The 23,735-nt window shown below is 37.0% G+C and overlaps 1 protein-coding gene across 2 annotated transcripts; it reads right to left on the bottom strand.

The window, feature by feature from the left end:
• Positions 1-1,185: 1,185 nt before the first annotated feature.
• MCM3_1 (MCM DNA helicase complex subunit) lies at positions 1,186-23,228 on the bottom strand. 2 transcript variants are annotated; one of them, XM_051215211.1, is made up of 15 exons: positions 23,090-23,228; positions 21,122-21,242; positions 20,980-21,083; positions 20,824-20,946; positions 20,703-20,788; positions 20,463-20,668; positions 20,341-20,424; positions 20,116-20,298; positions 18,071-18,356; positions 14,587-14,837; positions 13,178-13,485; positions 6,131-6,446; positions 3,714-3,841; positions 2,486-2,690; positions 1,186-1,525 (listed from the first exon to the last, which is right to left on the bottom strand). In XM_051215211.1, exons 2-15 carry the CDS (start codon positions 21,188-21,190, stop codon positions 1,403-1,405), a joined length of 2,472 nt encoding a protein of 823 aa, XP_051068404.1. In that variant the 5' UTR covers positions 21,191-21,242; positions 23,090-23,228; the 3' UTR covers positions 1,186-1,402. The 2 variants fall into 2 exon arrangements, with proteins under 2 accessions (XP_051068404.1, XP_051068405.1); XM_051215212.1 differs by having other exon boundaries at positions 20,463-20,788; positions 20,824-21,083; positions 23,090-23,189.
• Positions 23,229-23,735: the final 507 nt, after the last annotated feature.

The raw sequence follows: 23,735 nt of genomic DNA, 5'->3' as shown, positions 1-23,735 counted from the left end.
CAACTAAACATCTTGTCACTGCTTTCAATATGAGTAAGCACTATGCAGTATTAGCATTGACTAAGTGTTTATCATACTCGAATCCCTAAACGTGTGACTTTTGAAAATTGAGATTACTTAAATGTAAGTAGATACATCCGAAAGGTTCAGAATGGTATATAATCGTGAAATGGCAGAATATTTAATTGAGTATATTAAATTAATCTTAAAATATTATAGCTCTCAGGAGCGAAAACACCACTTAAACATTAGAAAACGAATCAATAAGAAACAGTCAAAACTTCAATGCGCAATCACCAATGGAATAATATTGTACATATCTACCAATGCCTACTCTGCTCAGCATAGGAGTAGATATTCAACTTTGAGTTACACTTAGTATTACTGTGGTGTATGCTACTTATATCTGTCGATATAAGTACAAAGTAATACTAATCGGAAGCTGAAAACATGGTAGCAGAATGCTAAGATCGAATTGAAGAGAATAAAAAGGAATAGTGAATTGAAAGTTACATAAAATGTGAAGGACAAATAATGGAAATTCGCAAATCAAGTATTCAATGTATGGTTCCTATATTTTATCAAGATATTCTGTAATTTTTTATTAGACAATAGAATATATATTTCCGCCTGAGTTCTTGTTCATTACATTACTACCCAACTACTCAATTCAAATTAAGTAGAATGGTGTTCGAACCCATAGTCTATTATTAGTTGAAAGTAAACCATTAAGTCAACATGAAAAAATTGTCACGAATTGGCTTGGACATGGATCTACTTACTTTTCGTCTTCTCATAAATTTTAAGTTTTTAAATTATTTCAAACTTTTTATTCAATGAATCTATTCTTCTTGAATCATACTGTTTGTGCCTAATATTTTCTACTACCATTCATACTGTTACTACTTCTAATATTCTGACATTTGTCTTGCTGACTCCATTCCACTTTGTTGATTTGAGGTAACGAATTGAACTGATGTACACGTTCAAAGTTCTACTTTGTATATGACCGGCTGACTTAGGGAATACGATCATTATTTCAATTATCCAACAAGGAGTTTAAAAGAGCTAAGTTCATGTGTTGAACGCTATAGATTATTTAAATAGATTTACTAACAGAAAGCTTTCATGGTCCTGTGCTAAATAACATCACTTCTTTCAGCTGACATGAAAAGTATCAGCACACACACACTTAGAACATGTATTTATAGATTTCCAATATAAAAATAATAACAATCAGTGTAATAGTAATGATAGAAACGTATTCAATATAAGAAATCTGTACGAATAATGAAAATGAGCAGACGATACTCAGGAAATAACACCAATAATCATTATCTGAAGAGGGAGTGTGTGTGAAAATGCTAGTGAGAAATATGGTTTTATTTGAAGCAAAAAAAGACTATATAAGCCAAACATCGTCGCCGGCAAGCATAATACGATTATCTTTATGCATGGATTCTAAAGTGATACGAACATCAGATTGGCTAAATCCACCACCTCGTGATTGAACAACATTAGTTATCTATGAAAAGAGAAAATAAACAGACATAAATTGGGTTTATAAAAAAGGACTGGTGACCATGTTGCATATTTATCAATAGAATTTAATCAAGAGTATGAATTTAAAAAACATGACATCACCATTGATTGCTACTCATTGACTAATGTATGGAAAAATATCTGTTTAATGCGTGATTCACGATTTGAACAACTAAATGATAAAGTTTCAGTCGGTAACACTGGATACTTATTTATTTAAACACATAAATAGTGGTACAAAGGGATACCAAATACATATGCACCACACAAGTCCGGCGCTTTAACCGGGTTAGTGGATATGGAAGATCCACACCTAGGGCAGTTTCGAAAACCCTGTTTCCAAACCAATGGCACACATGGATTCCAGGATCCTATGGGAACAAATGGCGTATGAACCAATCGTTGGTCACCGGCCACCATGGGACTGCATCTCCTGACGTTGCACCGTTGTCTTGTGGATCAGACCTTTAGGTCAAAGGCTCAGGGAGTGGCCTCCTAAGAAAACCACCTCCTTTTATTTGGGCACCCGAGCAGTATCACAGCCCAAACACAGATCAAATAACGACTACTATTAGAGAAATTATTCCTGCTTTAAGTAGCATTCAGACAAATCACATTCACAATCATTTGATAAAAAATCTCAAATTTTTTTATATACTACTTCACTTATCCAATCTCTTTTATTCTCACTTTGTGTATTATTGTTTCTCAACTCATACAACACTGGATGATCCGGCTTCGAATCTCATCAGGAGTATAAGTTTAGACGCAAAATTTCGGATACGGCTTATTGACAAGGGATATTGGTAATAAATGTGTATTGAACAAATTATTTAACAAAATTTTGAACAATCATCAATCTTTAAAAAAATCATAATAGACCACCATAAATTTTTTTTATAATGTGTTACATATTCAGAAACACGTAGATAATGTGACTAACCTCAGTCACTGTTAATTGTTCAACACGACGTTCTTGAAAAATGCGACTAATCATTGTTGAAAGTTGAGATGTTCGTTCTTGGTGTAAAGCAGAAGAAATAGGGACAGTTTCCGCAAGTGGTTCAGTCCTAGTTACAGTTGGATCTTCGGTAAATGCATAAGGATCATTTGGATCCGGAGCGGAATCAGTTCCTGTGGCAACAGGTCTTGAATTAGAGAGAAATTGATAATAATATATTGTTAAAATCTGAATAATACTGAGATAAGAACAGTATAAAGCTTGATACGAAATAAAAAAAATTTACTGCAGATATTTTTCGTGATAATATAGTTTGATCACCCCAGATAAGTGAGCTGAATGTCCAAGTTTCTGATAGCGATTAAGCATAACTCCTGGATCTTTAATCTAAGGTGGATTATACTGTAGAACAACTTAACCAAATTGTTGCATAGCACTAAGCTATTTTCTTTCTTGGTAACATGTTCACAGTTCAAACTATATAACCATCTATTATTGTTTAACAATGTAACTATCGAAAAAACCATAAATGGATCGAACTTTAGCAATTAAAAACACAAACACTATCTACACAATTATGGTGTACTTTACTTAACTTGGACTATTCAAGTGAAAATAGAAAGAAAAAACTAACTACCTTGACAACAAGGACTAGGTTCTTTCATTTTTGACTGAGCAAATTTTCCGATTGTGAACCTTATTTTGTGATGTACACAATGATGATGAAAATTTCCTCTCAGCTGGTAAGGCTTAAGAAACTAAAATTTGCGTTATAAACGCCTAACCTATAAATACTGGTTGACATCTGAGTTGATCGATAAAGACATAAAGTTGGATATAGGGAGATCAGACATCAATCCATAAATCATGTTGGAAAGTGAGACATTTCTGGTTGTGACCCCAACACAACTCGTAACCAATCGTTGGGGAAATTTTGTAACACAATGAGAAACCAATTTCAGTGATACAGTTGTATTCATTCCCTATTTTCTCCCTAGATTTTTGAGTACTGTTTTTCTTTACCAAAGGGCTAATTCTTGTCTGTGTCCAATATACTCGTCATGAATAAAATTATTTTTTAGGATAATTCCTTAGCTCAGTCATATGAACTTAATTTAAATGTTTGCAGCATAAAATGAAGGGAAGAATGAATAAAACTTATTTAGCCGAGAATCTAGTTACTTATATGAAGGTAAAAATAAGAAGATACCTTCGTTTAGCAGGTTGTTGTGAGTGATTGCGTTCAGTGCCGTCTGCATTTTCGCCTTCATCCGAGTCTTTATCATCATCATCATCTAAGTTGCGATCACGTTTTCGTCTAGTTTTCTCTAGAACTTCCTAATAGAAAAAAATTTTAGTAAGGAAATTATCATAGAATAAGATTATTTATTCCCTAGAACTTTAAAAATTTTCTTCAGGATAAATTATATGGTACAACCGGCACTTAATCGCTCGGGAGTGACTTCCTAATGAAGTTCTAGTTTCCGAGAATTCTTCTACACAAGAACTCTGAATGGAAGAGAGAATGTAGGAGGTATGAGAAGAAACTTGACTTTCAAGATTAATTTGTGTTTGAAAAAGGTATTTGTAAGTTTGTAGGAGATCTTAACATTCTGGAAGTATTTGGAGATATACTAGAGTTAGTAACAACATAGGTAATTATTTAATCGCGATGCGACACAATTCATTGCATTTCCAAAAATTTTCGGGAAGTTTCGGTTGAATGCTAATTGGACAATGCGTTTTCAGCATTTTTACAGCTGATGAAGAGTTTTCCGAGGAATTCTCAAGGGTTTCCGGTACTATTTAAAATTATCACGCGAACAAACGTCTTAGTCTTTGAAGTTTAAATAAATGGTATTTACTACACTTGTCCATAATAAAATTGTGAAAAGTTTTATTAAACGACATGTAATATTATTATAACTAATTTAACATGACTAACATCAGCACAATAGATACTGGAAATAAGAATGTGGGTACATATCAATCTGCTATATATATAACAAACATGAACACTTAAAATCTCAACAGAATAATATATTTCAATGATCTGAATTAGTATTTTATAACAAAGTGTGGAATTCCCACCGACACTACATCTATAGTCAACCACAAAATATTGCCCATGGATCAAACGACAAGTCATTTCTACTTTTTCAGTGAAATTTCACATTTACAGCTATCATTCAAGTTACGAACATCTGGATACACTACCATCCCTACGTATAAAAACAACTAGACTTTGGAAGGTTCAATTCCCCATTCATCTGAAACTAATTCAGTTATAGCTTTACCGATTTACATACTCATTTCAAGCGGGAAACTGAAAAAGTTATATAACTTCTTTATTTATTATGGACCGCCATATGAATTTAAATAAAACATAGAAGGGTAACAATATTAAGACAATCTTACGACTAAAACACATTCCTTCCTAACCCAGTAGCCAATCGAAATACGATGATGGGAAAGAGATTAGCTCACATTGTACCCAACTCGATCATGACTCAAAACTCATACAATAATATACTGAAAATGTCAGACCACACAGCACACCAAATAAGAAATCAGACGTTAAGCACAACCATACTATAAGTGGTAGAGGGAGGAGATAACAGTATATTAATTAGCAATAATTAGGTAATAGTAAAACGCATAAGGACAGTCAATAGGTAATATAGAAGTGCAACCATTTGCTAATTTTACAATAAAAATATAAATATTAATCCGAAAAATAGCTCCGAAGGTTTCAACTTCCTCAATATACGTCCTACTATAACACTTGAATTCTCGTGGCAGGCGAAAAACCTATTCAACACTTCATCTTTAGTGGTTATCTTGTTAGGATTAGTTTATGATGTAAACTATGCAATTAAAAATCTCTATAAACAAAGATGGATAGTGGCTAGCAGAGGAATCCAGGACGCGAATTTCGTCCTATTTCGAGCTCGTCAGCCGGATGTACCTGCATCTTAGAGTTTATGTCCACTCCAAGACTCGAACTCAGTAACGTTCAGTTCAAATACCATCGCGTTGTCCACTTAGCTACTGAGTCTTGATGGTCACTTGTTTGTGCAAGGGGGTGAAGTTTAAATTCACTTGGTATTGTTTACTTGAATCTCCTCATTGATGTCTTGGACTGCAATTGATCAGTCTCCTATTGGCATATGTGTATACTGTATGTATTGCCTCAATATTGCCTTAATTCACAAGCATTATAAGCCAAGATGGATAGTGACTAAAAAGTGGCTATCGGGACTCACTAGCTAAGTGGATAACGCGATGGTGTTTGAAGCGAACGGTACTGAGTTCGAGTTCCAGAGTACACATCAACTCTGAGATGTAAGTACATCCGAATGGCGAGTCCCAAATGGGACGAAACGCGTGTCCTGGATTCCACTGCTAGCCACTATCCGTCTTTGCTTATAATGCTTGTGAATTAAGGCGATATCGAGGCAATACGCACAGTATACACATTTACCAATAAGAGACTGATCAATTGCAGTCCTAGACATCAATGAGGAGATCCAAGTAAACAGTACCAAGTGAACTTAATCTCCATAAACCTTATACAGCAATTTTAAAAAATCCTGCTGCAAACACATAAGACAAAGGTGTTCTTACTTTGAACAAGACAAATGATATTAGTTGAACAGCAGCTTCAGCGTCTTTCTTAGTAACTGTTTTAGACATACGTGCTTTAGCATGTGCAGTAGATAAACGTATTAAAGTTTCTAAACTACGCGCTGTAATTGGTTGAGTACGACGCATACGATTTTGTTCACCGCGATTAGGTCGACCCATAGTTTCAGATGCTTCTTGTGCACGTAGATCACAGTATTTTTCAGCTAAAATTGATGCTGCCTCTTTGGTTAATTGTGGTTTTAATTGTCGAGCAACGTGAATGTACTTTTGTAGAAATTTAATAGTTAATTGATCTCTAGTTTGTGAAAAAAAGAAATGTAAAAGATAAAGATATTAGTTACATGGTATAGCTTTACATATAAATAATCGATAAACATAACTTTTCTGATACTTGGAATGCAATAATAATAATAATTTAAGGCAATGTGCTACACTGCTGTTTAGAAGTAGGACAGTGGCTTAATGGTTAAGGAGTTCGAATTTCAGGCCTTGCGTCACAAGTTAAAACTCATCTCTATCCACTTGGGGTCGTGTAACCAGGTAGCACCATCAACCCTTACACTTAGAGTGTGGTGTATAATCGAGTATCTGGTGAATGAGTTAATTTCATTTCATTAATCATGCTGTTTAGAAAGTTGATATGCACATGTCTAGTACCACATGTTAGGGAGCAATTTAGTTGAAAACATAGTTTACAATATTTTAGCATTACTGACTTAGAATTAGTTGTTTTATTTTTATTATTGAAATATACATCGATTCTATAAACCCTTTACCTAATTAATTCGAACAACACAGACACATTAACAATTTCTGATAATTTATTATATTGAGTTATTTTCTTCCTTCAAATTTGTCACCTGCCATATAATAGAACATACATTTCGTAGACATTCAATTTTATGAATGAAATAAACTGTTCTACTTTTGGTACACAAGAAAAAAAGGCTATTCATGCAGCTTACTCAAAATACATCAATTCAACTCATCAGCAAAAATGAAATGAAATATAGAACCTAACAAATGGATTATCCTATGATATATAAAAGACATATTGGAAATTACAACGAGATTACTAAAGCTGTTTGGAATAGGTGTAGAACATAAAACAGCGAAATCAGTCTTATGTTAAAGAAATAATGAAATAACAAAAGAAAAACCGAAAAACATCTACAAACTGCTTCAACTGATAGAAAAACTACGTTAGAATGGACGCTTCCTACATATTCACCTATACTAACACCAACTAGCGACCAAACGCCATGATACATCTTTGCTTATACCAACGCATATGGACAATTGTGAACACACATTCGACTGAAAAAAACGACTAAACCATCTAGCTCAGGGAACGAAACCCCACCAAAATAAAGAGCTTTAAAGGCAATAGCACATTATTTTTTCACGTATAATAACAGAATGATTGTGAAAATAACTAATATGTCTAAAAACTAAGTGAATATATATTACGGCTGACTGTAAACCAGTGTTGTTATTACCACTATGAACATATAGTTCACACATTTATTATTAGCTAATTTGTATTGCACAACGCTATAGTATATACTGTGGTATTTACTCATACAATTGTCTGTTCTTAAGACGTAGAAATTCTCTTAAAGTTTCCGTCTTCTCGCTCGTTTTCTTATCTCTTTTGTGTTGGCCAACATTGAAATGTTATTGCGTATTGGTCTGTCTGACCTATCTTTTTTTATTTCAACAGATATTGGTACAAAGAGGCACCAAATACATAGGCGCCACACAAATCTCATTCGATATGTGTGAGGGATGTGATACTGCCCGGGTACCCAAACCGAAGCAGGTGGTTTTCTTAGGGGGCCACTCCCCGAGCCTTCGACCTGAAGGTCTGATCCACAAGGCAGTGGAGCATCGTCAGGAGATGCAGTCCCATGGAAGCCGGTGACCAACAATTGGTTCATACGCCATTTGTTCCCGCAGGATACTGGAGCCCATGTGCACCATTGGTTTGGAATCCGGTTAAAGCGCCGGACATTCGCTTTTCGTCCTCTCATTTTTGTAAACACCCCCGCCACGAGAAGGCAGTGAGTAGGACTTCCCTGGCAGAGGCTGTATACGCGTGGCCGTGTGAGAGCATTTAGAGAGGGAGGGCGGGTCCACCCCACTCTCGGCCGTACCAGGGCATTTGGGGGCCTATCTAGTGCAACGTGGATCTCGCTTCATCAAAGGATTTCTCACTTATCATTTTTATTTTTTATTTAACGTTATTTAGATCACAATTGCATGTAAAACTTCGTCTTAACAATAAACATTTAAAACTGACTAAACAACAACGAAGAAATCCTTCAATAGTTAAACTATTTAGCTTTCAAATGACAGATGGAAGGTTGAGATTCTTGCCTTATCATTCTCGGTTTAGCCAAACCGGACACTTATCACTAGCCTCCACAGATACATAACTAACGTGCGATTTAAGTCCGGGTACATAAACATGTACTTGATAAACAACATGATACATCCGGCAAGAATGATCTGTGACTAACTAAGGAGTGCAGACAGGTATGATTAATATGTCATACGTAAGTAACTACACATATTGTAAAATTTATACTTCTGCCTTTGTACCACCATCGTGGCAATCAAACTTTTGCTCCGGTCTATATCCGGTTCATTATAGAATATCAGGATTATTGAAACAGATTTGTCGATCTCAACGTTATAACAGGAAAATCAACGCTTTCTACTAAATCGTTATAATAGAAAGCCATATCTTAAAGATGGGATTAGGAAAAAAGTGTATGTAGTCGGATTTGATCTTCAGTTACTTAGTTCTTTGTAGGTTGTATTCGTCACTGATATCAGACGGAGTACCACTGAGAACTAAGAAGCACTGGACAGTTGTTTTAACCTATAGTGGAATTCTTCCGCTGTGAGAAATCATGGCTCCATCAAGGATCGAAATCAGAGCTTTCAGATCGGTGCCCTCAAATGCCCTGGTACGGCCGAGTGGAGAAAGTCAGCTCTCCCTCGTGAAATGCTCTCACACGGCCACGCGTATATAGCTTCTGCCAGGAAAGTTCTACTCACTGCCTTCTCATGGCATTACTGTTGTTTACCAAATTGAGAGGACGAAAAGCCAATGTCCGGTGCTTTAACCGAATCGGTGAACACTGAGTCCACTGAGGGGAGTTAGAAAACCCTCATTCCAAACCAATGGTGCACATGGGCTCCAGGATCCTGAAGGAACAAATGGCGTATGAACCAACTGTTGGTCACCGGCTACCATGGGAGTGCATGAGAGAGTCTAACATCTTCAACTCGGAGAGGCCAGGTTTCACAAGCATAAAGCAAAACTGCTCTCACAGACGCGTTGTAGATCCGACCTTTTACAGCCAGACTAACATCACGAAGGCGCCAAAGGTGGTCCAGATTGGCATAAGCCGCTCTGGCTTTCACTATACGTGCATTGATCTCATCACCCACACCCCCACCAGCACTTATGAAATACAACGTACGCAAAAGAATATCAATTTTAACTTCTATTTTAAGCGATTTTTGTTTAGTCAATTACAATAAATTATCGTGTATTTATTTATTAACTTTAAGTGCACGTCAGTTGTAAACAGTTATTAAATTCTTGACACATCTTCTCTGTAATGATCCTTTCACTATAATTTTGTATTCAATACAAATTATTTAATTACAAATCACTGAACTGAATCAGGTTATATGTGAATCTTTAGTCTAATCTAATACATTTCCTTAACAAGTTTTTTCGTTTAGAGTAGTTGGTGGAGCTACATGAGTAGGAGATTGTAGAGTTAATGGATCGATTGATTACGTAATAAAATATTGTTAAATACAGTCAGTCAGTAACAACGTAGAACTTCGTACGTACGTACATCAGTTCGAGTTGCCACACCACATTAGCACAGCGATGTAGTTGTCGATTCAAATCCCTTAGTGGAAGAGGTAATAAGAGTATAAGCAGTAATCGGAAAGATTAGGGTTTGGAGATGTTATTTAAAGAGTATAATACAGTGAAATAAACTTGGGAAGAGAAAAAAAGAGAGACAAGGAGGAATAAGGAGATCAAAATTTGGGAGAACACAAAGAGTGTATGCACCTGCGCCATTGCAAACGATTTTGAGCCATGTCATTCAGGGTCTCTAACCATCGGTTGCTATCATCTCGCGGTCCCCAACCATGTAGTCTACACCTACCAACATGACTCAGTCTACTTGTCAGTGACTTCATGGATTTGTGCCATGTTTTGGTCTGGCCGCCCCTAGCTTTCTTCCAACCTACTCCTATACCACTGAACATAGCACGTCGAGGAAGTCGGTCGTTGGGCATACGTAACACGTGTTCCAGCCATCTCAACTGATGAAGTTTCACCAATTCATCAATTGATTTGCCATCCTTACCTAGTACCCGTTTCCTAACAACTGCATTACTTACTCGATGGTCCCAGGATATGCGAGCAATGTTTCGAAAACACCTATGATCGAATACTAGTAACCTACGAATATCCTCTACTCTTACCGGTCATGTTTCATAGCCATAAAGTAGGACGGAACGAACTGCTGCGCAGTAAACACGTCCTTTGGTTGATAGACGGATATCTCGCCTACGCCATAAATGATGCAAGTTAGCAAAAGCTAGTCGAGCCTTCTGTATCCGCGCTGAGATTTCGTCACACACTAAACCACAAGGGCTGATGAGACTTCCAAGATAAGTGAAGCGGTCGACACACTCAACTACTTCACTCCCTATCACTAGTTCGGGTGTCGATGTAACCCAATCCTGAAGCAACATTTTGCATTTCGAGGGAGAGAATCGCATCCCGAACATGCTTGCATTGTTGCTTAGAGTGGTCAGAGGACTCTGCATTTTGTCAGCGTCTTCACCAAATAAAACTATGTCATCTGCATATTCTAAGTCAACAAGTGAACCTCCCGGTAAAAGTTCAACCCCTGGAAATTTAGATGAGGAGAGTGTTATCTCTAAAAGTACGTCGACGACAAAGTTAAACAAGAATGGAGAGAGTGGACAGCCCTGATGAACACCACTTGAGGTAATCAATTCTGATGACAGTTCGCCATAAGCTCTCACTCTACCAGTTGTGTTCGAGTAGAGAGTCTTTATAAGGTTAATGTACTTATTTGGTACTCCTTTCAGTGACAAACACTGCCATAAAACCTTACGATCAACAGAGTGGAATGCCGCCTTAAGGTCGAGAAATACTACCATTGTGTTGCGTCTGAACGTGTGTCTGTGTTCTAGAACCTGACGTAGTGTGAATATCTGATCTATACAACCACGTCCAGGTCGAAAACCAGCCTGATTTTCTCTAGTCTGCTCTTCACGAGCTTTGGTTAGGCGTCGAAGTATTATTGAAGCTAATATTTTAGACACTATATTAGTCAAACTGATTCCTCTGTGATTGTCACAAGAGGACTTTTGTCCTTTCTTATAGACTGGCACAATCAGTGATTGAGACCAGTCAGATGGGATTACGTCCAGTTTCCAGATTCTACCTAAGACCTCAGTTAATCTCACTGCAAATACTGAACCACCATCCTTAAAAATCTCAGGAGTAAACCTGTCAGGGCCTGCTGCTCTCCCTCGCTTCAGATTTCCTATGGCTTTTTCAACTTCGTAAAGAGATGGAGGACCTATATTAACTTGCCATTCAGGTTGACTGGAGATCGTGGGAAACCGAAGTGTGGCTGAAGGCCAGTTGAACTGATCCCTGAAGTGTTCTGCCCATCGATCCAATCTCCTGGATTGAGAATGTATAATATGTCCATCTTTCTCTGAGAGTGTTTCGCTAACAGTCGGTTTCCTTAACAAGTTTGAACAATTGTCTCCTATTACCTATTGCCGCTGCCTTTTCCATCTCCCTTGCTTTCGCTACCCACCACTGTTCACGATCATTGCGTAGACTTCTTGTCAGCTTGCGCTTAAGCTGACTCTGCTCTTCATTATGTTCAGTTTTGTACAACGTAGAACTTGACATATATGTGCAACAGTTCCAGTTTTCATTACTACATTAACAAGGCGATATAAAATTATCAAGATCTCATAGCAGAAGTAAAAAAATAAGATATGGAAAAAACGGGAAATCAAGAGGCATCAGGAGATTTTGTGACTCATTTTGAGGGGTAAAAAGAATGGTCCGACTTCATTGCGAACGATTTTAAGTCATGTCAGTCAAAGTCTCTAACCATTGTTCGATGTAAGTTAATGCTAATTAAGAATATTAGTAACAGAAGCTTTATTTATGCAAATCCTGTAACAATAAGCTACAACGTAGAACCTGGTACATATGTACATCAGTTCAGGTTGTAATACTCCCCCCTCAGAGAGATGGAATTATCCGGCCGAATCCCAGAATAGTAGATATAGTCGTAGTATAAATGAAAACAAAAAAGATCAAGCACGTAATGACACAGATCCATTCACTCTTTGTCGGTCCTTCGAATATGAGTCACGAAATCTAATACCTGTTGTTTTTTCATACCTAATTTTTTCTACTATTACTGATACTGTTTCTATTTCTACTACTGACAATTATCTTGATTATTTTAGATTGTTTAACCAATGTAGTGATGCCAACTTGAACTGATATACAGATTGAACGGTACACATGGCTAACTAACTGACTCATAATTATTCAGTCCAGGTGAATCTTAAACAGGTGAGTAAACTGTAACATTTGAGTAGTTGAGTTCAACTTAGTTACTTGTATACCAAAGATGTTTTAAGATCAGAACAACTAAAAGACTTCATTTTGTTTGACTGAAGGTTTTTTTTCTGGAAAATATTTATATTTTATTTTCCTGAAAAAATTATTCTTGTTTTCTAAGTTAATTAATGCAAAGAACCATACGTCTGAAGTTGAATTTAATCAAAGCAAATAAAAAAGTTTTACTTACCAACCAAGTATTCTTGTTACTAAACAAGATGACTACGCATTTCTGCCCCTAACTTGTTATTAAAAAGGATAAACTTGATGACAGAACTTAAGTATTACATACTTACTGTTTTCTACCACGAGATGGCAAAAGAAATTCATTTTGTTGTTCATAGATTTGATCTTCTTCTTGTCTACGAGAGCTATTACCATCTAAATCATCATCATGATCATCTTGAGACACTATAGTCAGTGGATCAGCTCCTGTAGTAAGTAAATGTGTAGCACAGTGTAATTGTAACGCTTCACCTTCTTGTTCCCCTGGTCCCCTATATCTATGAATTTTAAGAACATGTTCAGCAATTGCACGATCAGAGTCCGGATCAGCTTTATCCAGTACAATAAACAGTAAATCAAAACGAGATAAAAGAGAGTCCTGAAATATGAAGAAAAAAACAAATACCTCATTAATGCAGTTAAAGCTGCTTTACATTTTCTAGTTTCATTTTATCTGTATGTTATGCTATTTACTAATATGTAGTAGTTTGGATAATTTTTCAACCATTTTTATTCTCGTATGCTGTAATGCACCATGTTACTCAGTCTCAACGAACTATTCAGTCCATCCATTTGTATTCCTAGTTTGATGTCCCAGTCAGTAAATTTTTAAGTTCAGCAATATTTCTTTTTATTTTCATCATGAAGTTATTTTAAGGTACACTACTGTTTGAATTAGTGTCTATTTCTATTGACCTACTGAAATTACGAAAAAGTGGACCCTAATTTGTTTATGCTTGATATTCGTGCTAATATACTAGTGTCCGTTGTCTGATTTATAGTAAAATATATTGTAATCTAAAGTTTATCCACTAATTCAAAGAACTCACTCCCTTTGATGATTGCTGTTAACCGTGTGTATCTGACCTTTGAGAACAACTTTACAATCACAGGTTTGTAAACTGATAATGATTTTTTATTGTTTTCCCTATGATAATACCATATCTTCAAGCAAGTCCTATATTTTAGTCTGGGAATTTTATGCGTAACTCAGTCATGGATATGAATTGTTGAGAACCTGTTGAGTCGGCTTTCGGAGAACTTCAACGGAGCCTCCAAAGGCCCAAAAGGAGCAGAAGAGTCCTGGCTAATCAGAGCATGATGGAGCATTCGAGAATTCCAACGTGGCGTGCTACTATTGGTCAGTAGCATAATATGTCGCTAACGGTTTGGCCGAAATATGTTGATTTAACAAACGTTAACCTCTATAAATACCCATGTTTTCTGTACAAAAACGAACCTTTGAGTAAAGTATTTCTCTCATACCTTGCGTCTTCTTTCTGGTGTTCAGGTTGCTGTATAGTTCTAGCGTGCGGGTTATCAGAATAGCTTAGGAACGAATACAGCATCCAATCAGCAAGATATAACACAACTAACAATCAGCACAAAACAAATGTATAAGGCTACCTGTTGTCTTCAAATGTCAAACAACTTACATGATAAACACAACTGTACAAAAATGTTTTGACGTAAAACTTACTTGGAGACCAATATTTTCCATAGGTGTTTTATATTGATCATATTTACCGTAAACAGGATTTGCTGCAGCTAAAACTGAACATCTAGCATTCAATTTCGCCTGGATACCAGCTTTGGAGATAGTCACACGGCCTTGTTCCATTACTTCGTGAATAGCAGTTCGATCAATATCGGACATTTTGTCAAATTCATCTATGCAAACTATACCTCGATCAGCTAATACCATAGCACCAGCCTCTAGTGAACGTTCACCTGTTGGTAAATAAACAGATGATTGAATCCACTTGTATTTATAAAGTAACGAGTAAAGTACTATAGAGAAAACCATTAATTTAAGAACAGATTACTGCTCTCAGTACGATACATAAGGAGCTCTAACAATTAAATGGGTAGTATGGAGACTGGTGAGAGGTGTGGTGTAAGGGAATGAGGTGTATTCAAGTAATTGAAATAAAATAGACCATAGCTTTTGAAAGTCGGAGATTATTGGGTGAACACATCGATTTTCAGGTCGAACAGTTTGTTTCAAAATCTGTTTTAAAATATGCCATGAAGACCTCAAGTTATCTGGTGTTTGTTAATACATGTAAGTTTCTGCCCAATAACGATAAGCTCAATTGAGTTTTTTTCTAGTTTATATTTTCGCATAACTTTGCTGCTTTCTGATTGGTTATCATTTTAGTTTATTAATTCCTCTGTCACAAGGTCATGTTTTGTTACTATGTATACGTAGTTGTGCTTCAAATTTGACTTCTGTTCAATATATAAGGCTGTCGTGGAAGTCCCATCTTTCCTATCTCCTATTAGCGTATGGATTATTAGCCTAGGAGTTTTGTTGTGTATTAATCGTCGTACTATCGAATTCTCACAGGAAGAAAACCCAATCGTTTATCATTCAAAATTACCATCCAAATCAAAGCTACAACAAAACTACTATCACATGAAACCTTAACCCTTATTCTGCTCTTTTTACCAATATACTGGTATAATTTATTTTTCTATTGTATTAGGCTTACTTTCATTGCATGTGTTGCTTGATTATAGATGTTTTATCTGCTTTATGGACTCTACTGACCTGGTAAGTAAATTGACAGAGACTAAAAACGTATTGCATATCAGGTTTGATTGCTGAGTTGAATTGTTTTAAAAATACACTACGGTGGTTGGCACCAAGTCTGCAATGTATCAGTCAGTCACCTACAACGTAGGACCAGGTACATATACGTACCGGTAAAAGCTGCCACACAATGCAGTCAGTCAGGGTGTTGCCACACCACATTAGCACAGCGATGTAGTTGTCGATTCAAATCCCTTAGTGGAAGAGGTAATAAGAGTATAAGCAGTAATCGGAAAGATTAGGGTTTGGAGATGTTATTTAAAGAGTATAATACAGTGAAATAAACTTGGGAAGAGAAAAAAAGAGAGACAAGGAGGAATAAGGAGATCAAAATTTGGGAGAACACAAAGAGTGTATGCACCTGCGCCATTGCAAACGATTTTGAGCCATGTCATTCAGGGTCTCTAACCATCGGTTGCTATCATCTCGCGGTCCCCAACCATGTAGTCTACACCTACCAACATGACTCAGTCTACTTGTCAGTGACTTCATGGATTTGTGCCATGTTTTGGTCTGGCCGCCCCTAGCTTTCTTCCAACCTACTCCTATACCACTGAACATCGCACGTCGTTGGGCATACGTAACAACACAATGCAATCTTTCTTTTATATATTACCACCATTGAATTAACTACTGAGAATCCGGTGTTAATCTTGTGCTAATGATATGGGAACCTGGACCGATGCATATATGTGCCTGGTCATACGTTATAACTGACTGACTGAAGTTGTCACACCTCATTAGCACAATAAGATGAACACCAAATTCACAAAAACAGTTACTTCAATGGTAATAATATATTTTTTTAAAAAGATTGCATATTAGGACATGGTACAAAGAGAAAGAATTAGTTCGTATAAAGAATATAGAGCAATTTTAATCTCACGGTTTAGGGGAAAACAAAGAGTGTATACACCAACATCATTGTGATTGATTCTGAGTCATGTCACACACAGTCTCCAACCACCGGTTACGATAGTCACGCGGACCCCAACCAAGTAGTCTGCATCTACCAACATGACTCAAACCAGAAGTTAGTGACTTCAAGGACTGATGCCACGTTTTGGTTTTGCCGCCCCTAACTTTCTTCTAACCGTCTCTAACACTAGTCAGCATTGCGGGTCGTGATAATCGGTGTCCAGGCATACATAACACGTGGCCCAACCATCTCAGTCGATGAAGATTCACAACCTCATCAACTGATTTACCATCGTGAAATGTATATGATCGTGTTAATGCTATAAACGAAAATTTTGAAAAATTGTGATTATGGTGAACAAGTTTCGAAATACTAAAATGAATAGAGTCATAAATGAAATGCAATGATATGATGTAGCTGAGTGATGGCTGAACATGAAACCGGATTGCTGACAAAAGCCTCCAAATAAAGTGAAATCAAGACAAGTCCATTTAACCAGAGTAATAGGTCTTTCAACTAATAAGGAATAAAATGCTTATACATATAAACAAGAAAACAAACAAGACTAGATGTCGTAGATGATTGGAGAATACACATTTCACAGGTTATCCACTCCCTAATAAATTAAGACCTCACTGTTAGGTCTAACTTTATCCCATAATAGATTATATCAGTTAACTCCATGAAGACATCACAATTATCCGGTATGACACAAGAAATGTAGTCTTTGTCTTGCAGCGTATGGATTAGTAAAAAAATGATTTTAGTGAGTAACAAGACACATCGCACTATCAACGAATGAAAATTATTTCAGGCTGCTGGTTTAAGTAGCCTGGATAAATTGAAAAAAAGACTTGTGATGAGCCAAGGAAAACTAAGTGTTTTTTTAGTTTTATGCATAGGGGATAATTCTGTTTTTTTGGGAAGTGAAACGCAAGACTTTTGGTCTAACAATCAACGGTCCTGCTCTTCTTGAACGGGTTACCTTTTTTAGCAGGGTCCTTTTTACTGGATGGGGTTGCTAACCCTGTGCCCAACCCTCTTCCTTTATCGCAGCTTGGGATTGGGATCAACCCTAGAAGGGCTCCGAGTGAGTCGAGATGAATTGACAAGAACTTTAGAATAAAAACCAACCTAGGTTAGAGAAAACATGTTTACCATATGACACATGTTTAGATACATAACGTGCACTACTGAAAGATTGCTCTGATGAAGAAGTCATTCAATAGTCAAGGGGTTTGAATTTCAGCTAGTAAGTCATAGGCTCGAATAAAACTACTTCGGTTTAGGTAACCGAGTAGTATCACTAGCCCATACACAGAATGTGCCTCGAAGCCAAGTAAAAAAATATGTACCTCGTAAATGAGTTGTTTTCAGAAATAAATTGATAGCCATGTGTCAAACCATAAATTGTACAGGCTATAAAGGATGGGTATAAACTAAACTTACCAGTCTCCATATCGGTTGTAACAGCAGCAGTCAGACCAACTCCTGATGAGCCGCGACCAGTTGTAGCAATAGCACGATGTGCAATATGAAGGACAAAACGTAGAAATTGTGACTTTGCAACTGAAGGATCGCCCATTAACAATAGGTTTATGTCACCACGGATACGAGAACCATTAGTAAGTTGACGTTCGACACCTCCCAATAGTAACAAAAGAATCGCTTCCTTGATGTGCTCATGGCCACAAATTGATGGTGCAATGGAACGAGTTAAAAGACTAATAACATCCTGTGAAGTAGAATTATATAAGAATGATTTTACAATGAATATGTTGTTCTTGATAAATACAAGAAAGACTATCGAAGGAACCCACGAAAACGAAAATGATTTTTGACAATCAAACAAGGTAAAACATGCTGCTGTGAAGTGGTTTGGACAAACTAATAACTACTTTGAAATCCGCTTTATTAACCAATTTTTGTAGGAGTGGAACGCAATTGTTAAGTTCTTCATGACCTACTTTGAAAAGTGCTTACGGTTATCATCAGTCTATCAATAGATTACTGAATCGTGTAGTGCACGCCAAACCACCACCTACATCTTGTAAGATGGATAGTGTAATTGGATTAAAATATGACATTAGTTTATGGGCTCCGACCACTGATCTAAGTCACTTAAGGGGTTGTAAATTTTCTATGATATAACAACCTAGACGACCTATACTGTTCAGAGACGAGGTCGGCTACTTTCTAAAACTTACTACCGAACTTCTGACCAGGGTCAAGATGTATTGTTTAAAACGCATATTTCAAAGGTTGATCAAGCCATATGGTAGCAACCATTTTAAATTTCATATAATAACTAACATGTGATAGGATGTAATGCTTTTATTTATTTATTTGAACACATGAATATTGGTACAAGAGAGCGCCAATATATATGCGCCACACAAAACAATGAGAATTCGAAGAGAAGTAGAAAAAGAAACTAAGGAGCGCAAAAGAAAAAGAGAACAATGACGAAGAGATTGGAGTAAAGTAGTGTGGTAGTAACGACGGAACGAAAAGGTACAATCAGAAGAAATCTTTCAGGTAAGGGAGACAGAACCACTTTTTATGAAGAAAGTAAAAGAAGGTTACAGCAGGATCGCCACTGGCTTCTATTCTGAGCCATATCTGATAACGTCTCTAGCCACTGTGTAGCACCATCTCTCAGACCCCAACCAGGGAGTCGTGAAGGACCAACAGAAGCCAGTCCTTTGCAACTTTCTTTCATACCACGACACCATGTCATGCACTGACCACCTCTCCGCTTCTTCCAACCAGTCCCAGAGTCGGCAAATAATGCACGACGTGGAATTCTCTGGGACGACATTCGGGGAACATGTCCAAGCCACCGAAGTCGGTGTTTCAAGATGGTGACACCAATTGCATTATCGTCTCTGTGCCCGAACACACGATGCCGAACCTCTGCATTACTGACATGGTGTTGCCACTGAATGTCAGCAATCCTTCGGAGACAGCGATGATCGAACACAGAGAGTCGTCGAACGTCCTCAACTCGGAGAGGCCAGGTTTCACAAGCATAGAGCGAAACTGCTCTCACCGACGCGTTGTAGATCCGGCCTTTTACAGCCAGACTAACATCACGAAGGCGCCAAAGGTGGCCCAGATTGGCATAAGCCGCCCTGGCTTTCACTATTCGTGCATTGATCTCATCACTCACACCCCCACCAGCACTTATGCAGCTACCCAGATACACGAACTTCTCAACTACTTCCATCTGCTCACCATCCAAGGTGAGTACAGGATTAGAATCCTGCCAGTCTTGTAGAAGTACTTTGCACTTCGAAGGTGCAAAGCCGCTTTTATACTTATACAGCGGCTCGTCTTTGGTGGAAATGTAATGCTTAGCTAAACGCTTGCAATTAAGTTCGCTTAACACAGTAAATTGCTAAAGTCTGAGCAAAGCCTATAATAATTTCTTAAGATAGATAATTTATTCTTTTAAATTAAAAATTAGTATAACACGAATTTAAGAAACTTACATTACGTTTTGAAATTAATCGCATCATACTAATATCTTTCTCTGAAAAACTTGGACCAGTTTCTTTGCTGAGTGACTGTACATTATTCGCAATAATTACAGTACGAAAATTCGCAGTGGTAAATCCGTTTTTCTTTCCTGGCAAGCAACGATAATGACCGACAATTTGCACTCTATCACCAGGCTAAAAGCAAACTATAACAACTTCTCTAAGTAAAATAGTTACTTGAACAGCATCCACCAAGTCGTTATCGAGCAATGCATCAATGGAACGAGGCAATTGACCAGCAGGAGCAGTTTCTGGCATTTCCTGTAAACATCTACGTAAAATAAGAACTGAAAATATACTTGAATTGTAATTGTTTGATGATCACTGTAAACCGATAGTCCATATTCCGTTTCCAACAAATTCCCCTCATCATCTTTCGTTGGATATGCTCCAACAAATGGATATGGCTCCAAGCTTGTCAAATCAGCATACCGACGTTCAATAGTTTTTTTCGTAGCTGGACAGTAATGTACACTGCATACAACTTTTGGATGTATAAGTGATGCTTCGAAATAAGTGATAAGAATACCCAATATTACCTTTTGTTACTATGCCTTCTAAACAAACCATATTTCCTAATAGTTTCGAATTAAGAGTACGAGGTGTCACATGTCGAGATCCAAAACTAAATACAATAGATTTGTTTTACTTAAAACAAACCTTCCTTCAAAACCAACGAAAAACTCATGCTTTGTCTTCGCAAAATCTGGGTTTGTGTTTTGAATGCACTTCTTAACTGCTCTTTGACAAGCAACTATCTCTGAGCAGGTATTTTCTAAAAGCCTAAACAATAGAACTTTAAGTCACTTGACAAACTTTTTAGCTCTTCCAGAATTCTGACGGCGCAAATCATTAATGTTGATCATCAAACGAATGCCATCACGAGTGATTAATGAATTGATGCGATCCTTATACTCATCCTAAAATTGCAAATAGTTATCAAAAAACCGAAACATACCGTTTCGTCCAGAAACTCCACATACTCCCGCTCACTCTCTATGAGTGAATGATCCATAGTTTGATCCATTTGAAGATCTGAGATTAAGGTTCAAATACAATTTATAGCACGTCTTCACGACCTACAAAACAATAACTTAATACTTAGAACATTTAGTCTCTTTGATAAATTTAGGTGATGCAATAAGAACACGGGGTGATTAGATTGTTCAAAATGTAATAGGATATCGAATTTCATGGCCTTAATAAACTTCGTTCTTCATTGCGTTATCTGAACGACTTTGGCATAAAAAGTCAAAACAAAAAGATAGGGGGATATCTGGCGATAAGACTCTTACACGTTAAGTTAAATCAGAGACAGCATTTCATCGGAACGGCGAAAAAATGTCAGGGGTTTAAATTTAAACTATATAACTCAAACACTAAGCACCTGTTAATGGTCGGACATCAAACAAAAATTGGAAGGTCAACAGGTTGAAACGAGAATAAAGTAGTACAGTGCTAACGTGTATTCCTATCGTAATTCTACGAAACGTTACTGCTAACGAAGAACGTCATTTAGCAGATTTGGAGAAGTGATTATATCTTAAGTTTAACTTGTTTTTCCTGACCTAATGGTTCAGAAACAAATAAACACCTTAAACAGCTTCTTCGTTAGAAAATACTAATCACAGCTTCTTGTATGAAAATGATGTTCCACACTGTAGGACACTTGGTAAATGCATTTCGACAGTTAAATGATCGTCTATGTAGTATACTTTGCATTATACTCGTACAAGGATTACAAGCACTATCAACTTCTTAATACTTAGGAAAGTGGATCACGATTTGGCCTTGTGACTCGACAACTGAAAGTTCGCTTAAGTAAACTGGTGAACATCAGCAGAAGCCAAATGTCTAAAGTATCTATAACTCTTAGCTACTAATACATATATGAGGAAGAAGACAACTAGCAAGTCTAAAACAGTCAACATCTAAGCACGCAAAATGGAGGTCGACGCACTGACACTCATATGTTAAACGACATGTATATCGATGTGGTTTATGGATGGAATACAGTTAACGAAGGATATTGAAGAACTGGGTCTTCATGGTAATGTGGAAATATAAAATGTCTACGTGGAGGCCACATAAACATTGAGGCCTTAAGGAGTTTTCGCCACTGATACCACAATACGATGACCGTTTACCCCTAACATTTAGAGTATCAATATACACATAAATATACCACCAGTTGTATCTATGTGCACTTTGGGGACATGAAGGTGAATAGGTACAGCATAGGGGAAGTGCCTGTACCCATAATTCGGTCTTACAAGGATCTTGAGGTGATATTGAGTCATGATCGTGAGACCACGATCCACTGCCGGGAGGTTGTCGCTAAGGGGTTTAAAACCCTATGGGCCTCAAGACGGACATTCACCAAGTTAGATACTATCATTTTCCCTACAGTATACACAACCTTAGTGAGAATAAAACTTGAAAACTGCGTTCAGGCTGCAAGCCCCTATTTAAAAGGTGACTCGGATATCCTAGAAAAAGTACAGAGGGACCTGTTACCCGAAGCAGTGGTGTCCGCACCTTCAATTGACACATTCGAGAGAAAACCAGACGCTCACAAAAGCATACTAGAAAAGAGATAACATAGGCCGCAGGCATTCTGTTCTTACTACACAAACCTGAAACTTTATATATATATATATATATATATATATATATATATATATATATAGCACTAGTTATATAATATTCCATAAGAAACATGATGCCATGGTCGTAATTATTTCAAACTTCGGCTAAATTTGAACCAGCGAAAAACAAATACAGTAGCCTTAAAAAGTATTTTCAAACTTTAAAAGATGATTCAAAGACATTCGGAATCACAAATTGCTTACAAATTTTACCTAAACGAATATTAAATACCTAACAACAGATACGTTTGTATATGAAAGCAGACGCAAACTTTTACCTCAACAGTAAAGCGATTTCAATGGCACGCAGTCCAGGTCAATGGTGAAATTGGAAAAAAGCCAAAACCAACTGAGTCAACACGAACTCAAAATACCGCCCTCGAAAAAGCCCGTTGGGACACCGCCGTCCCAAAGCACATAAACACATAATCTGCAAAAGCTCACTTAATACCTTGTAACGTTCGCGTTATTTCACTGACTCAAATGCACTAAATTTCATTGTTACCCCTTTTCAGTCTTCAGGAGAAGATACTGAGCTAAATTGTTTAAGCTAACAAGACAAACAGCTTTTACAACTTGATGAGATGCAAAAATTTTGTCATGATCTTATTTCACAACAGTTTTTGTATGAACTTGTAGTGGTTTCAAAAGAGATGTTCTGGAAATCAAGATGTAAGATACATGAAGGCTCTACTCATTTATTTTCGAAGGGATTGAACATTGAGACACCTCAGATCATTTGGTACTAGTTTTTCTCAGTCGATTGAAGGATAGGCAATATTTTCCTCAAACGAACGAACTCAGTTGGCAGTCATTATTTGAATGAAAATTATTTTAGAACTGAAAGTAACTGCTTTTGTTCCCATGACTTATATCGACTTGACATAGGGCAAGCATTTGTAGCAGTAAATAAATCCTCACGAT

Source organism: Schistosoma haematobium, chromosome 2, assembly GCF_000699445.3.
Source record: "Schistosoma haematobium chromosome 2, whole genome shotgun sequence".
In the NCBI taxonomy this organism is placed as follows: domain Eukaryota; kingdom Metazoa; phylum Platyhelminthes; class Trematoda; order Strigeidida; family Schistosomatidae; genus Schistosoma; species Schistosoma haematobium.
The sequence above is the reverse complement of the archived record's forward strand: the minus strand, read 5'-3'. Positions and strand labels throughout refer to the sequence as shown.